General features: G+C 42.8%; 1 protein-coding gene across 12 annotated transcripts in view; it reads right to left on the bottom strand.

Annotated features, from left to right (window-relative positions):
• Positions 1-11,204, bottom strand: part of CIT (citron rho-interacting serine/threonine kinase) — a 170,611-nt gene extending 159,407 nt beyond the window's left edge. For 7 of the 12 annotated variants that reach the window (XR_012325146.1, XM_033836906.2, XM_033836909.2 and 4 more), the window contains exons 1-3: positions 11,066-11,203; positions 9,942-10,044; positions 4,686-4,827 (exon numbers count right to left, since the gene is read on the bottom strand). Coding sequence is in view for 11 of the 12 variants with exons in the window: in XM_033836906.2 (XP_033692797.1) it covers positions 4,686-4,827; positions 9,942-10,037 (238 nt within the window). In the remaining variant the exon portion in view is untranslated. Of the gene's footprint in view, positions 1-4,685; positions 4,828-9,941; positions 10,045-11,065 lie in introns of all 12 variants that reach the window. The other 5 variants (XM_073790086.1, XM_073790090.1, XM_073790088.1 and 2 more) reach the window with 1 other exon arrangement.
• Positions 11,205-16,070: the final 4,866 nt, after the last annotated feature.

Genomic DNA, 16,070 nt, shown 5'->3' with positions numbered 1-16,070 from the left:
GGTCATCTCTGCTTTCGTCACTCTCCACTGTCCGCTGCCGGGTCCCCCACTTCTTAACCTCAGAACCACAGGAAGCTGTGTCCGTCATGGGGTTCATTTTGCACACGACAGATTTCATTGTGGTCCGCCCTCCAAATGTGTAAGTTGACCAAAGACACCAAGTGGCTTACTGGTTTTGGTGCCGAGGGTAGGCGCCATTGCCCAAACTTCCTCTGGGGCTTCCTGGCCTCGGCCGTGTCCTGCCAACTCCCTCCCCTGTCCGACAGGGTCAGGCTTGTGGATTATTAAGGTGAACAGGTGAGATGCTAAACTCATGTCTATGACTGTGGAAAAAATAACCCTTCACAACTTCTCTCCCTACCAGCAACTTCTGTGACTTCAAAACCACAGCGACCCTTCATCCCTGCCCACTCTGAGCCCAGTGCAGACTGAATATTGAGGGGAGGTAAAGACCCAAAGCATGGAATGAAAATGCAGTCAAAGAAGGACCTTGTCAGATATATATTTGGACGCAGGAGGCAAAAGCCACCACAGATGAGTGCACTGCTTCCTTTTTTGAAACTCAGTATTGTGACACTTCAATCTCTAGGAATTCATCCTTCACAGAAATGCTCCAAAGACATACATATCAAGATACTTATGATAAGCGCTGTTTGTTACAGGAAAAAAATCAGAAACAACCTAGAGGTCCGTTAGTAGGAAAGGGGAAACAGCCTAAGAGTCCACCCACATAAAAGAATATTAGGCACATGTTTAAAAGAATTCAGCAGCTCGACCTCCACTAGAGTCTATGTTCTTCAAGAACAAGGATTTTTTCTGTTTTGATCACTACTGTAAACCCAGTACCCAAAACAGAAGCTGACACATAGCGAGTGTTCCGTAAATACCTGTCGAGTAAATATTTTGCTAGGTGAGCAAACCTAGTGGCGAAAGCATTATAAACATATGAGCCATTTTGCATAAAATTAAAACACAGTAATGTTAGAACATGCAATGGAAAAGGGTTCATTGCTCAAGCTAGTGGATTGGTATGTGGGGGCTCACGACACTCGTCTCTTCACCTTTAGGTATGTTTGAACATTTCATAATAAATATTTATAAGGACAAAAGAAAAACTGCAGTACTACACACCAAATCGTTAACAGTGGTTATCTTAGGAAAAATTTTGAGGGATTTTCTCCCACTCTGACCTTTTATATTTAACTTTGTATTTTTAAAATATTTTTATTGAAATACAGTTAATTTACAATGTTGTGTTAGTTTCAGGTGTACAGCAAAGTGACTAGCTATGCACATATATTCTTTTTTAGATTCTTTTCCATTATATGTTATTACAAGATATTGAATATAGTTCCCTGTGCTATACAGTAGGTCCTTGTTAGTTACCTATTTTATATATAGCAGTGTGTATATGTTAATCTCAAACTCCTAATTTATCCCTCCCCTCTCCTTTGGTAACCATAGATTTGTTTTCTATGTCTGTAAGTCTATTTCTGCTTTGTAAATAAGTTCATTTGTATCATTTTTTTTAGATTCCACATATACATGATATCATGATATTTGTCTTTCTCTGTCATACTTCACTTAGTATGATAATCTCTAGGTCCATCCACGTTGCTGCAAATAATTACTTTGTATCATGTTTGCAATGGGGGGGGGGGCTTCTTAAAGTTACATTTTGCCCAAAGTACTAACGTTGTGAACATATGCTTGCCTGCAGCGAACCTAGTTAAGAGGGTAGAATTTCAGCTACTGTCAGATCACCAAGAACAGCCCAACTGTAACCATTATCAACACTTTGTCTGCATGTTTTAATATCACGCTTTAATATCACAAAATATGTGATATACTACTTAAGATTTTGCTACTTATTCTGTTCATCAGCAATAGTCAGTCAACCAATATTTATTAAAACCTTCTGTGAACCAGACACTGTTTTAGGCACTGGGGCTAGAATAACAATTAAGAAACAAAAAGCCCTTCCCTGGTTCCCAGATGCCAGCTCCCTGCCCTCTCTTGGCCCAAGCTAGGGGCACTGCTTCAGGGCTGTATTATTCTGTCTCACTTCCTCCAACAGTCCCTGAAGAAAATCTCCATCTCTATGGCAAGACTCGAGAAGCGTATGCAGTAAGAGCTGTTGGACCCTTCTTCCCATGGAGAAATGAAGCTTACATTCCAAAATAGAAAATCAAAGGGGGGAAAAGAGCATACTAATGCAATCACCCTTTTCCAGTCATAGTCTCTCAACCATACACTCCAGGAAGCCTCTTTAAAAATATGAAACAGCTCCCTGGAAGAGGATTCTATTAGAAAAATCTATGTTTCACTAAGTCTAGTCCCCTGATCACTGAATGAGTCTAGAAGATCCACTGCTTTAAAGGAACCGGAGGGCAATCTCAAGACTAAAGAAGGTGCATGTTGATAGCTCAGTAAATTAGTCTGTCACATAATTCCTTCCCCTCCCACTCCTTATTTGAGAATTTAAATATTCCACAAAATAAGGTGGGAGCTTATTCAAACAAACACAGAATCATGAACAAATACGCCAAGTACATTTTTAAGTTAAAGGTACACAATATATTAAACATTGAGGTTTATGGTTATCATTATTGGGTAACATTTATTGATTGTTTCTACGTGCCAGGCAACATGATAAGCCTGGACTGTGCACTAACTCATTCAATCCCTATTGATGAGATAATGCGTTTTCCCCTTTTTTGCAGATGAGGGCACTGAGAACACACAGGGTACCAATGGTCACTTAGTAATACATTGGTTTAATCCACTCAAAACTTCCAGGTCCTTTGGGCAATGTATATCCCCCTTTCCATGAGGTCCTGGTTATCACAGTGCCCTGGACCCCTGGGCACCTAAATGAGGCCAATCACAGTACTTCACACCCTGGCCCAGTGACTGGTCAAGGGGTGGGCAAGTGACCCAAAGCAGAGCCAATGAGAATCTTCCCTGGGATTGCATGAACATAGACAGTGGAAGATACACGTAGTTCCCCGGCACGTGGAATCTGTGGGGCCCTATGCCTCACTGCAAACAGTGGAATGCAGCCAAAGAGATTCTACGTCCCTTCCAGGCCTGAGCCCAAAAAAGGCCTGGCAGCTCCCGCTTTTGTGCTTTTGGAAACCCTGAGTTGCCATGGAGGAGGTCTAGACATCTCTGCTAGAGTGTAGACCAGGGGTCAGCAGCTTTTTCTTAAAGGGCCAGACAGTAAATATTTTAGGCTTTGTAGGCCATATGGTCACGTCTACTCAAATGCCTTGTGATGTGACAGCAGCCCTAGGGAACAGGCGTGGCTGTATTCCAGCAGAACTTTGTTTACAAAGCAGGCATCCCAGGCTGTAGTTGGCCAACCCTTCATGGAGAGACCACACAGAAGAGCCGTATGGAGAGGAAGAGGCCCTGAGATTTCATGGCGAGAGAGAAAGGCCCGCTAGTCCCAGAGTTCTGGGTGGTGGGGGGCTGCCCCGTGCATTGTAGGATGTTTAGCAGCATCTCCGGGCTCCACTCATTAGCTGCCATGAGCCCCCTCCCCGCCAGCTGTGACAACCAAAACTGTCTCCAGATACTGCCAAATGTCCCTGGGAGGCAAAATCACCGCTGGTCGAAAAACACTGGGGTCACGTGAAAAAATACGAAACTGGGGAACCAGCAGTCAACTTCCCCACCACGTGGAAGTCAAGGAGAGTCGAGAACAGGGTGCATTCGTGGACTTCCCTGGTGGTCCAGTGGCTAAGACTCCACGCTCCCAAATGTAGGGGGCCCGAGTTCGATCCCTGGTCAGGGAACTATATCCCACATGCTGCAACTAAGACCCAGTGCAGCCAAATAAATAAATAAATACTTTAAAATAAATAAATAAAACACAACAACAAGGTGCGGGCAGGGCCGATTCATGACTTTCACAGTCCCTAGGCACTTTTGCCTTCGTCAGTCCCTTGCTCCATAAAAAATATATTTTATATAAATATATATATTTTTTATGACTGCATTGGTATAAAGATGAATATAATCCAGAATCATTAAACATTATTAGCATACCCATATTTTCTTATGATTTTAAAATAAATTAAGTTAAACTAATTACAATAAATTCAATTTATTAAAATTAAATACTGTGGGCGCTAAGCACTGTGCTTATAATGCTTAATGAATAATCAGCTTTGAGTGAGTGTAAAGATGGAGCCAGAGGATGTTATTTAAGTCCTTGGAACCAGCCATGCCTAAAAGTTGACCCATCCCTGGACTATCAATTTCATGAGCCAAAAAAAATTCATTTTTTGGGATAAACAACAAAGTCCAACTGCATAGCACAGGGAACTATATTCAATATTCTGTGATAAACCATAATGAAAAACAATATATATAACTGAATCACTTTGCTGTACAGCAGAAATCAACACAATGTTGTACATCAACTGTACTTCAATAAAATAAAAAAAATTTTTTAATTCACTTTTTGGCCTAAGCTAGTTTGAGTTGAGTTTCTGTCACTTGCAACCAAGACTTATTCGGTCTCCCAGAGACAAAAGGTGGAAGCTGACCTTGAAGGTGAGTCCGTCTAAAGCAGACTTCCCACCCACTCCCACTGACCACAAACGCATCCCGCCCCTGGCATCCTTCTAGTTCTCTATAAGCAGGACAGTTTTCAAGAAAAAGTTGCCCACACTTACACTTCTGGACAAAGTTGCTCACGTGCTTAATCTTCATCAGAGCAGGCTGACTGCATTCTTTAAAGAGAACAAAGAGGGCATCTAATATCCCTTCTCGGGAAAGAGGAGACATCTGCTGTTGAGTCATGAAGGGTGGTTTCCCCTAAAAACAGCAAACAGCAGATGGAGACACTGTCAATAATGAAAAGCTTTGATCAATAACATCCACGCAGAGTAAATTGCAAGCTACCAACTCGACTAACTGCTCACGACACACAGTAACAACATAATTCGGTGGCCTCGTTCTTTAAAGCAACATCCATTGACAGTCATTAAGTTATCACTTGGACATTCCATCACCGTGGGCTTCTTCCTCCAGCACCTCGGGAGAAAAACTTCACCAGCATGCCAAGAGTAAGAAAAGGTCCTTCTTTCTTAATGGTCTGAGGCTCGTGGGGACATTTACTCTGAACCCTGCTGGTCCTGTCACATCTCCATGTCTCTGCACTAGGACACAACGATTGCCTCTTCCTCCCTGTGTTCCCAGAGGTTTGCTGACATAACTTCGGTTTAATTCACTTGAACAATCTAGGGTTGTGTAAATGGAGTGACTGCACTAAAGCTGAATTTATTCACGATCTCGAGCAACAGCTGCAAACTGGCAAACTGCATCTAGCCCACAGACATGTTTTGTTTGGCCTGTGGTATTTAAAATAATTTGAGTTATCTGCCAATATTGAAAAATCAGGAGATTTCACACCAAAAAAAAAAAAGGGGGAGGGGAGGATTTCGAGCTTCCCGTGAGACCCTGGCAGATCTGGCAACAATGCCCCACATTCCTGCCTGGGGATGCTGAGCTGCAGCTGAGGAGCGCTGCCCCTCTGGGTAGCGGATGTGGTCTGCATTTCACTGCAGACCTGACTCGCAGCTCTTCCATCTGGCTCACTTGACTCCTTTACACTGCCCGGCCCCCAAAGACATGAGTTTGCACCCCTGGTCTAGAGCAATGAAACCCATGTGCCAAGCTGTGGGCTGTGTGCAGGTCTCTCTGCAAAGCCGGCCACCAACAGTTCCTCTAACTCTGAAGGCACTTGCCACTGCACCCACCAAGAGTCGGAATCTATTTCCTCTCCCCGTGAATCTGTGCCATCGCCATGACTCACGTCAACCAACAGAACATGACATAAGGGATCATGTGCCAGTTCAAGGTGGAGCCCTTAAGAAGTCTGGCAGCTTCTACATTTGCTTTTTTGGGGAAGCCATCCACCAAGTCAAGAAGCTTGGGCTAGACCAGGGGTCAGCCAAATCTGGCCCACTGCGTGTTTTTATAAATAAAGTTTTATTGGAACACAGCCATACCTATTAATTTACACATCATCTATGGCTGCTTCTGTGCTACAATGACAGAGTTGACTAGTTGCAGCAGAGACCGTAAGGCCCATGACATCTAAAATACTTATTATCCACAGAAAAAAATTACAAGCCCCCGGTTAGACTGACTGAATAATGAAGGACCTTTGGAGAAGAGAGGTCAGTAGAACCCTGAGGCTCCCCAGCCAGCAGTTGGCACCCAAATGTTCCAGTCCCAGCCAAGCTCCCAACTCAATACAGCCCCATGAGTGACCCCAGCAGAAGAACCACCTAGCTGAATGCAGCCAACCCACAGAATCATAAGACAAAATAAATCACTGTTGTTTTAAACTTTGTGAGTGGTTTGTTACACAGCACTGGATAACAGAAACAGATTGGCTACATCTGAATCACTTGGAGAACTGGAGCACTTAAAAAACAAAAAAAAAAACAGATTCTCAGGTTCCACCCCAACCTACTGAATTCCAATTTCCCAGTTTGTAGCTTAGAATATGTTTAGTAACAAGTCCTCTCTAGAGAGTCAGACCTCAGCCAGGTTTGTGAAGCACTGGGTCACAAAAGGTCACCCTTCTGTCACTTTAGAGTTCTGCCACTAACTGGGAAACTAAGATTCTTTGTTTCTTCTGTTCCTTAATGAGTTTAAGCAGCTGTTCCCAAATACAGTACTGAGTCTTAACAAAGTTTTCAAGTCTGCCATGAAATAAGAGAAGATGAACACCACATGATGACTCTTTTATAAAGCTACATGTATTCAAACTGTAAAATGGTCCTTTATTCTGCAACGATGTCCTTCCTCTCATGGTATTTCTTAAAATGTCCTTTCTTTATGAAATAAAGAAGATAATATGATTTTCTTTTTTCTGTGTGTTTTTTACATTCCTTACTTGGCAAAATAGAAAGTTGGCAAACCTGGGTCAGCCCAGCAAATTTGCAAAATTTTGCTGGCTCGAAAATTTTAAAGTCTGCCAACCACTGACCTAGAGCTTGTGGGGAAGTTCTGTTAAGTAGAAACTGAGACCCTGTCTAAAGTACTTACCTAAATGGAAAACAAAACCGCTACTCTCTATCCAAACCTCATTAAAAGGGCGCTGGGATAGGGATAGAGTAGGGTAATTAAATAGTTTAGAAATCCCACTAGGGGATTAAGGACAGCGAGGGAATTTTAAGGGAGTCTGGGAGACTGTTATAAGCTAATGACCACTCAAGAAAAGAATCCAATAACCTAGCAACAACCTATACTACCTTGAAGGAAGACCAGGTGCATCCAAGTACCAAGTACACTAAAGCCACAAGTCCTGATAGCTAAAACACAAGACAATAGATATGGGCTCTGAATCTTTTTACACGAAGTCAGGAAGTTAATGGTCCTTGAAGAGGAGCATTTCTGCATGTAGCCAAGACAGAAATATAGGTAAAAGGAGAAAGAAACTAGGTGAAAGGGGACATTATATTGAAACCTGAGATGAATTACCATATTTTAGTATATGTTACCACTCTCCTGCTAATAAACATGATTTAAGTAGCACCATGACAGTCCCGGTTAGACCATATAGGGTCAAAGGAAGAACTAATGATATAAGCCTTGATGTCTGCCCAAAAATGAGAAAAAAGGTGGTCTTCTCCCCTCCCCACGTTTTCTCTGACTATAAAAACGTAGCCCCTCTTTGCTCTCGGGGCTGCATTCCCTTGTTGGCTGTTTGTATCTCTCACAAGCATCCTATGCTAAGAAACTCACTCTTTGCCTTTTCTGTGCTGAGACAAGAGAACCTGAGCTTCAGTAAGTCCTGACACCAGGTGAGTGGTTTCAATTAAAGGACAGTGGGTTCAAGTCCCCTCCTAAGTCAGGGATCGTGGGTTCAAGTCCAATCTGAGTTTTGGCTGTGTTCAAGTCCCATCCAAGAAGGAATGCAGTTTCAGCTGGAAGGGGGAAAAACAGTATCCTTACCTGTTTATATTAAGGCGAATGTTAGGGTTACGCTACACTTGCAAATAACAGCTTTCCTGGGGGCGGGGTGGAACTCATTAGTTTAAAAAAAAAGATGAATTAGGGGTTTATCCACAATCCTTGCTGTTAAAATGACATTTAAGTACAAGACACACTTAATAAACTCTGACATACTCTGGCGGTATTGCCCAGCAGTTACATACCCACAGAACAAAAACTGGGCATGGCTTTGCCATTTACAAGCTGTGTGATTCTGGGCAAGTCTTTGTCTCCCTCCACATCTGCATATGATAAGGCCTTAATAAATTCTGTCATAAGTTGAAAGTTTGGGAGTAAAACGATAAAGGGGCTAAAAAGTGGTAGCACTCAGTCAGCTGAGGTTAAAAATAGACTATTCATTAGTGAAAAATGGCTCATGACTTAAATGGTGATGGGGATGGTCCCACCTACACTTTCAATCTGTCCCCATTCTGATCTGTTTGAACATTCCCCAATACCAGTATCTTGGGAAAAATGTCCTCAAGATCGTATTAGTGTTGAAACTAATATAACATTGTAAAATACGATTACATTTAAACCAGTATAGTTGGTTTAAATGTAATAGTATTACTATTAAATACTATTAAATTTAATAGTATTACTATTAACTTACTATTAAATAGTATTACTATTTATCATCCTACAGGTATCATACAAAAATGCCTTCTTAAATATAACTACTGCTATGTGAACATAAATTTATTATTACTGGGCTTCCCTGGTGGCGCAATGGTTAAGAATCCACCTACCAATGCAGGGGACATGGATTCAAGCCCTGGTCCAGGAAGATCCCACATGCTGTGGAGCAGCTAAGCCCGTGCACCACAACTACTGAGCCTGAGCTCTAGAGCCCTTGAGCCACAACTACTAAGCCCGCGCACCTAGAGCCCGTGCTCCGCAATAAGACAAGCCAATGCAGTGAGAAGCCCGCACACCGCAACGAAGAGTAGCCCCCGCTCTACACAACTAGAGAAAAGCCCACGCGCAGCAATGAAGACCCAACACAGCCAAAAATTAAATAAATTAAAATTTTTAAAAAAGCCTATGAGAGCATGTATTAATTGGAAAGAAAAAGATCAGGAAAGACTGCTAAAAAAAATTTATTATTACTGTCACTAATACTATTTCTACACTTATTATTAATAATAGTTACCATTTATAAAGGGCTTACCAAGAGCTGGGCAAGAAACTAAGTACTTTACATAGATTATCTCATTTAATCCTCACAACTCTGTAAATTAGGTGTTATAACCTCTATTATAAAGAACGGAAAATGGGTCCAGAGAAGGCAACTGACTCGCCCAAGGTAACACAGCTAACAAGTACTGGGGCCAGGGTTCAAACCTAAATCTTCACCACTATCTGTATTGTCCCTTTGACTTACGAATACATAAGTCAAACAAGGATTTCTACATCAACGGTGTTCCACCTACATCAGAAACAAAAGAATTAGAAGTCTACGTGGAAAAAAAATCTGACAACATTAAGTTTTAATCCTTTGCGGTGATGGAAATGTTCTGTATCTTGAGAGGAAAGGGGGTTTCACAGGTGTGGTATTTATCAAAACTTTTTTTTTTTAATCTAAACCATAAACATCCCTTGAATGAAAAAGATTTCTATATTTCTATAGGATTACAAGTATAGAAATTTCGGTCAAAAGAGTGTCTTTGTTCAATTACTTTTCTTTAATAAAAGGACAAACTTTAGTACTGAAGTCATAAAAAAAGGTCTTCCTTCCAGGGCAAGTTCAGCCACCCACTCCTGTCTGAACAATGGCTCCTTTCCAAAACTATCAGCACATATGAAACACCAAAGGGGATTTTCTCCTGGGTTAGCCTCAGTCCTATAACAAAAGCAAAGGTAACAAAGAGGTTCCAAGGAAACACACAGAGGTGAGCAAAGTTGGCAAGCCAGTCTCTTACCTGGAAGAAAAGATTCAACCTGGAGGCCCGGCTGGCAATAGATTCTGCAGCACCAGCGTCCGACAGATTCCGTGCTCCATACTTGAACTTCAACATCTCCCCACTGGTGGTGAAGGGAGATAGGTTAAATGTGTTCTGCAGATTTGAGCAGGAAGGGCTTGAGAGATCCCGAGCTCCCTCAGGATATCAGGAAAGGGAGGTGAAAATCAGCCCCCACTGGGTCTTGGGATGCTCAGTCTGGTGACGGAGATTAAAAATCAGATTTTTATTCAGTGTAACAGGAGTAACACTTATCTGGCCTACTCTCTTAAAAGTCTGTTTATCTGCCCTCCTTAGAATGTAAGCTCCACCAGGGCAGGGACTTTTATCTTCATATAGTGTGGAAACATATAGCCCGGCACATAAATACTAATAGCTACTGAATAAATCACTGAAAATAAGCAAATTACACAATACAGGTATGTTGAAAGGTTTCAAGCGCCATGGGGTTCAAAAAAAAAAAAGTAAAAGAGCAAGATGGGGGAATTGGGGCATGGCAGTGTGTGTGTAACAGTGGCGTCAGAGTAACGTCACTGAGAAGGTGACATCTGAACCAAAACCTGAAGGGCGTTAAAGCAGCAAGCCTTGCTGATAACTGGAGAAGGAAAAGTATCCCGGGCAGAGGACACAGCCAGAGTTAAGGTTCTGAGGCAGGACCTAGGCTTCTCTAACAATGGGCTGGAACAGGGTGAAAGAGGCAGGAAGTAGGAGTGATGGATGGGTACGAAGAATATGAAGACACTAAAGCAAATTAAGGTCACACAGATTCTAAGGCGCTACCAGCCCCCACTAGTAATGCTGACAGGAGGCAGGACAGAATAAACACAGGACCCCACCAAGCTTGAGAAAGGAACAATTCCTCTGGCCCCAGCATCGCCTGGCCGACCCCTCGGCTCTGGTGGAAGTGGGCCTGTGCACCGCCAGCCTAGGAAGACCCTCCCGACCCCCGGAAGCCCTACGGGCGGAACCGCCGCCCTCCCGGCTCCGAGAGGCAAAGCCAGGATTGGTGTGGGTGGAGGAGGCCCTTCCCCAGGTCTTGCAGAATGGGGTGGAGGGGAAACTGGGCGTAGGGGAACCAGACTCACACTCAGCCGACCCCGCCAGTCAGCGCTCCGCTCAGCCCCGGGCGTCCCGCCGCAGCATTTGAACCCGGGGAACGGCGCGGGCGGGGCCCAGATACGTCTGGACCAATCAGCGTTCCCGCTCCTATGATGGACAGCAGTATCTCAACCAGGCCCTGCCCAAGTCCTTAAAGGGACAGAGGAAGTGAAAGAGATAGCCAATCAAATTGTTTCTTCCTTTGACTCATGGCCAATGGGAAACGGGGAGAGAAAACCCGGCAGGGCAGGTCTTGGAAGTTTGAAATTGGCGGTTAAGCAGAAGGATGCAATTTTGACTGCGCGTCTATTCGTGTCTGGGATCTCTGGGGATCTCTGGGATCCCGGGGCCGTGTCCCCTGCTCGCTCTCAGGCCACCTGCGAGGAGGAAGACAGCTAGGCCGCTCTGCCTGGTAGTCTTGTTCCTCAATCCTGCCTAAGGTCGAAGTACTTGTTACTTTGGTAAACCAGCTGGTTCTCTGCTATAGGGTACAGCTGAGGCAGCAAGTGTTTTGAGTTTGAAATTCCATCTGCCTCGATGACTGATTGTCCTGCAACAAATAGGTGAAGGTATTGAGACTGTCTGATAGGACATTTTAAAATAAAGACAAGAACTTTGTCAATTCACTAAAGAGGAAATCCAAAAGGCCAACAAATATACGAAAGTATACTCAACGTCATTCTTAATCAGGAAATGAGAAAACTAAAACCACAATGAGATACAATAACATGCACCCAGATTGGGGCGGGGGATGGGGGAGGAGGTCTGACAGTGTTTGCAAAGATATGGAGCTACAGGCATTCATACATAGCTGATGGGAGTATAAATCAGTACAGTCTCTTTGAAAAAGAGTTTGCCACTATTTGCTAAAGTTGATGATATGTACATTCTATGACTCACTCCTGGGTATATACCTTAGAGAAACTCCTAATTGTGTACACCAGAAGATATGTACAAGAATGTACAAATAGTACCGTACAATATCATGGCAAAAAACAAAGGAAAACTGGAAGCGACCCAAATATCCATCAGCAATAGAAAGGATAATTTTTTATATTGCAGTGTTTTCATACAGCAATGAAAAGGAACAAACTGCAGCTGAACACAATGACATAATGACTTTCAAAACAACGCTGAGTGAAGGAAGCAAAACAATAAAGTATGCCTTTTTATTGGAGTAGAGTTGATTTACAATGTTGTGTTAGTTTCAGGTGTAAAGCAAAGTGATTCAGATACACATATATGTGTGTATACATATATATACACACACACATATATATATTCTTTTTCAGATTCTTTTCCCGTATAGGTTATTAAGGTATGCTTTCATTCATATAAATTTCAACAGCGGGAAAACAAAATAAAATATTTAGAGAAGGATGTACATACAGGTGATAAAACCATAAAGAAAGCAAAAGTCCAGAGAGTGGTTACCTAGGGTTAGGATGGTGACCTTTCAGGAGTCATGTTGCTACTATGATCTAGTTCTCAGCCTAGCTAGTAATAATATGGATTTTTGTTTCACAATTTGTAAATTGTGTGTATAGATGTTCTATTTATGTATATTTCTAAAATTTGAAAGGGAGGCAGTCCTTTCTGTACATTTCCAATCCCTACACTAGATAGAACTGGAAACGTGTTATCACATGCAGGCACACACACGCATGCACACATCAGTATAAAACCAAAGCTACAGACTTGCTTAATACACTTTTTTCCCCCCAAACATAATCCTGGGATAATAATGATAGCTACTATTTATCAAACCCCTCTCCCCCTTTTTTTAATCAAGCACATCTCATTTAATCTTTACTATAACCCTGAGAGGGAGGAACTATAATCCACATTTTACAGATGAGGAAACTGAGGCTGAGAGATATGGAGTGACTAATCTTCAGTTGTTCAGGTCTAGGTGGTGAAGCTGGATTTGGAACTTCTGGACTGTCTGACTCCAAATCCTTTCCTCTATACAAAACCTGCTTCTCAGCAGATGTTAGAAATTCTCCCAGCCTCTGCTTTTGTCATGTTGCAAGGGCTGACCCAGTCCAGAAAAATATATGAAAATAACAAATACTTCTAATGACATGAGAGGGTTAACCAAAGTTTGGGGATGGCAAGGTGAAGAGAGAGGCAAAGTGGGTCACAGACGCTGTTCACTTGATATAAAAAAATCTCAGAAAGGTGAGAATGTGGATCTAGTCAATGCCTCTGCTGATTTTTCTAATCCAGCCAAACCTGTTAGTTTCCAGGTGTTAGAAATAGAAGTCTTTACCAGAATCTTGGGACTTGTTCATCCTAAATTAGAATACAATGTTAACAGCACCATTTTGCATTTCCCTGAATCCTGCCTACTAATTTCCTATGAGAACAATCGCTGACCTCTGCAAATCCTTTGTGAAACAGAACAAGGGAAAAACAATAAATAAAATGAATAAGGAAACATAAAGCAAAAACCACATTAACCCCAATTTTCTTTCAGAAGTAGTAACTGCACAGTAAGCATATGAGGAAAGAGAATTAGGAGGGACCAACGGCGGTGCGCCAATACTAAAAGGATAAGACACTGCCAAATAGAATTAACCGTCGTTAAAACTAGATTGACAGGGCTTCCCTGGTGGCGCAGTGGTTGAGAGTCCGCCTGCCGATGTAGGGGACACGGGTTCGTGCCCCGGTCCGAGAAGATCCCACATGCCGCGGAGCAGCTGGGCCCGTGAGCCATGGCCGCCGAGCCTGCGCGTCCGAAGCCTGTGCTCCGCAACGGGAGAGGCCACAACAGTGAGAGGCCCACGTACCGCAAAAAACAAACAAACAAAACTAGACTGACAGGAAAGCTGAGACCTTGTCTTTGTTCTTGCGCAGAATGAAACAATGACCACTTTTATGCAGAACATGAATCCATGATGATTATTGTTTTGGAGACTCTGGAAGAACATCATCATCACTGAGTCATAGTAAAGGACTTCATGATGTTCTTACGTTCAATTATTCATTTATTTTATTAAAAAAAATTTTTTTATTGTGCCAAGCACTGGGGGTACCAAAAGGAAAAAGATACCCTCCTTGTCAGTTTTTGAAAAGCCAATTATAGTGGGGAGATGGAGCTGTAGGCAAAAGATGGTGAAACTTTGTGATAATCTCCTGTAACAGTGGAGACTCCAGAGGGCCCTGGCAACAAGGGAGGGGTGGCAGGTGGTATGTCACAGCACATTCCCAAAACACGAAGAAAACAGAAATGTGATTGCCCTCAGAGCATTCAACTGGGCCGTAACACAAGCAGAGATGCTCCCAGGCACCTTAAAGAGGTAAGAGGAATGACTGTGGGCTTCCTTGGTGGCGCAGTGGTTGAGAGTCTGCCTGCCGATGCAGGGGGCACGGGTTCGTGCCCCGGTCCGGGAAGATCCCACATGCCGCGGAGCGGCTGGGCCCGTGAGGCATGGCCACTGAGCCTGCGCGTCCGAAGCCTGTGCTCCACAACGGGAGAGGCCACAACAGTGAGAGGCCCGCGTACCGCAAAAAAAAAAAAAAAAAAAAAAAAGAGGAATGACTGCAAGACTCGAACGAGACTTAGTGGAACATTAAGTATTGTACAAACCATGCCCCCGAAGGACAGGAAAAGTAAGAAGCTAACCCCATTCTAGATATAAAGAGACAAAGCTATTCTGATCCCTTTGGTAAGAAAAAGTTCCTCAAGATATTTTGGCTGTGGGTAACTTCTAGGGAATGCTTCTAGAAAGCACCATCAGCTGAGTCCTTTTTTTTTTTTTTCAGCTGAGTCCTTTTAAGAGCAAGCCGTATCCCAGGTATTACCTGTTTTCCCCACCACTGGCATGAGAGACACTTTCAGGTCACATACAAATGTCATTTATTTTTAAAATTATACATGTTACTGTGTGTTAGGAAAAAGTATAGCTAGCAAATAGTGGCAAACTCTTTTTCAAAGAGACTGTACTGATTTATACTCCCAGGTATAAACCAGGTGTTGTAGGATGTTTAGAAGTATCTTGGCTTCCACCGAGTAAATGCCCTACCCACTAGCATATGCTCCCAGTGGTGGCAACCAAAAATATCTCCAGACATTGCCAAATGTCTCCTGGATGGCAAAATTGCCCAGAATTGAGAACCACCTGTTATAACTGTATGACGTGAAAATTTCCAATGAACACATTAAATATACTTTATTTCAACCAGCAGAGCTCCCAAACAAGTCAAAATACATTTTAAATGTTTTGAAATTTTTAACTGTTAGAACTTTCATTGACACCATCATTTTCCAAATGTTTTCTCCAAGTTGGAATGAATTCCCATCTATGTTTTTTTTTCCTTCTTTGACCTTAGACAAAGCATCTAACAAGGAAGAATAAGTTTGCAAACAAACATTTACTGAGTGCCTACTGTTTGTGCTACTCTTTTAGGTGTTGGGGAGACAGCAGTAGATAAACTGTACAAAATCTTTGACCTTGGGGAGTTCGTATTCTAGTGGGCAGAGACAGAAAATCAGCAAGATGTGCTATGGGGAAAAATAATCCAGAAAAGGAGCCCACAGAGTACAGGGGAGAGGTTGCAATCTTAAAGTGCTCACAAACAACTTCATCGAGAGGGTAACATTCAAATAAAGACTCCAAATTTGGGACAAATCCATGCAAACAACTGGGGTAAGAGCACTGCATGCAGCAGGATCAGCAAAGACAAGGCCCTGAAGTAGTATGGAACCTGAAGCATTGGAGAAACAGTAAGGAGGCCAGTGTATGAGTTTCTTGTTGCTGTTGTAACAAGTGACCACAAACGTAGTGGCTTAAAACAACACAGATGTGTTCTCTTACCGTTCTGGAGGTCAGGAAAACCACAAAGGTCTCACTGTACTAAGATCGAGGTGCTGGCAGGGGTGGCTCTTTCTGGAGGCTCCAGGGGAGAGTCCTTGTTGGTGCCTTTTTCAGCTTTTTGATTCATGGCTCTTTTCTCCATCTTTAAAGCCAGCAATGTAGCAACAGATGT

The sequence above is a fragment of the Tursiops truncatus genome, chromosome 13 (assembly GCF_011762595.2).
Source record: "Tursiops truncatus isolate mTurTru1 chromosome 13, mTurTru1.mat.Y, whole genome shotgun sequence".
In the NCBI taxonomy this organism is placed as follows: Eukaryota; Metazoa; Chordata; class Mammalia; order Artiodactyla; family Delphinidae; genus Tursiops; species Tursiops truncatus.
This window is presented reverse-complemented; position numbering and strand designations above follow the sequence as displayed.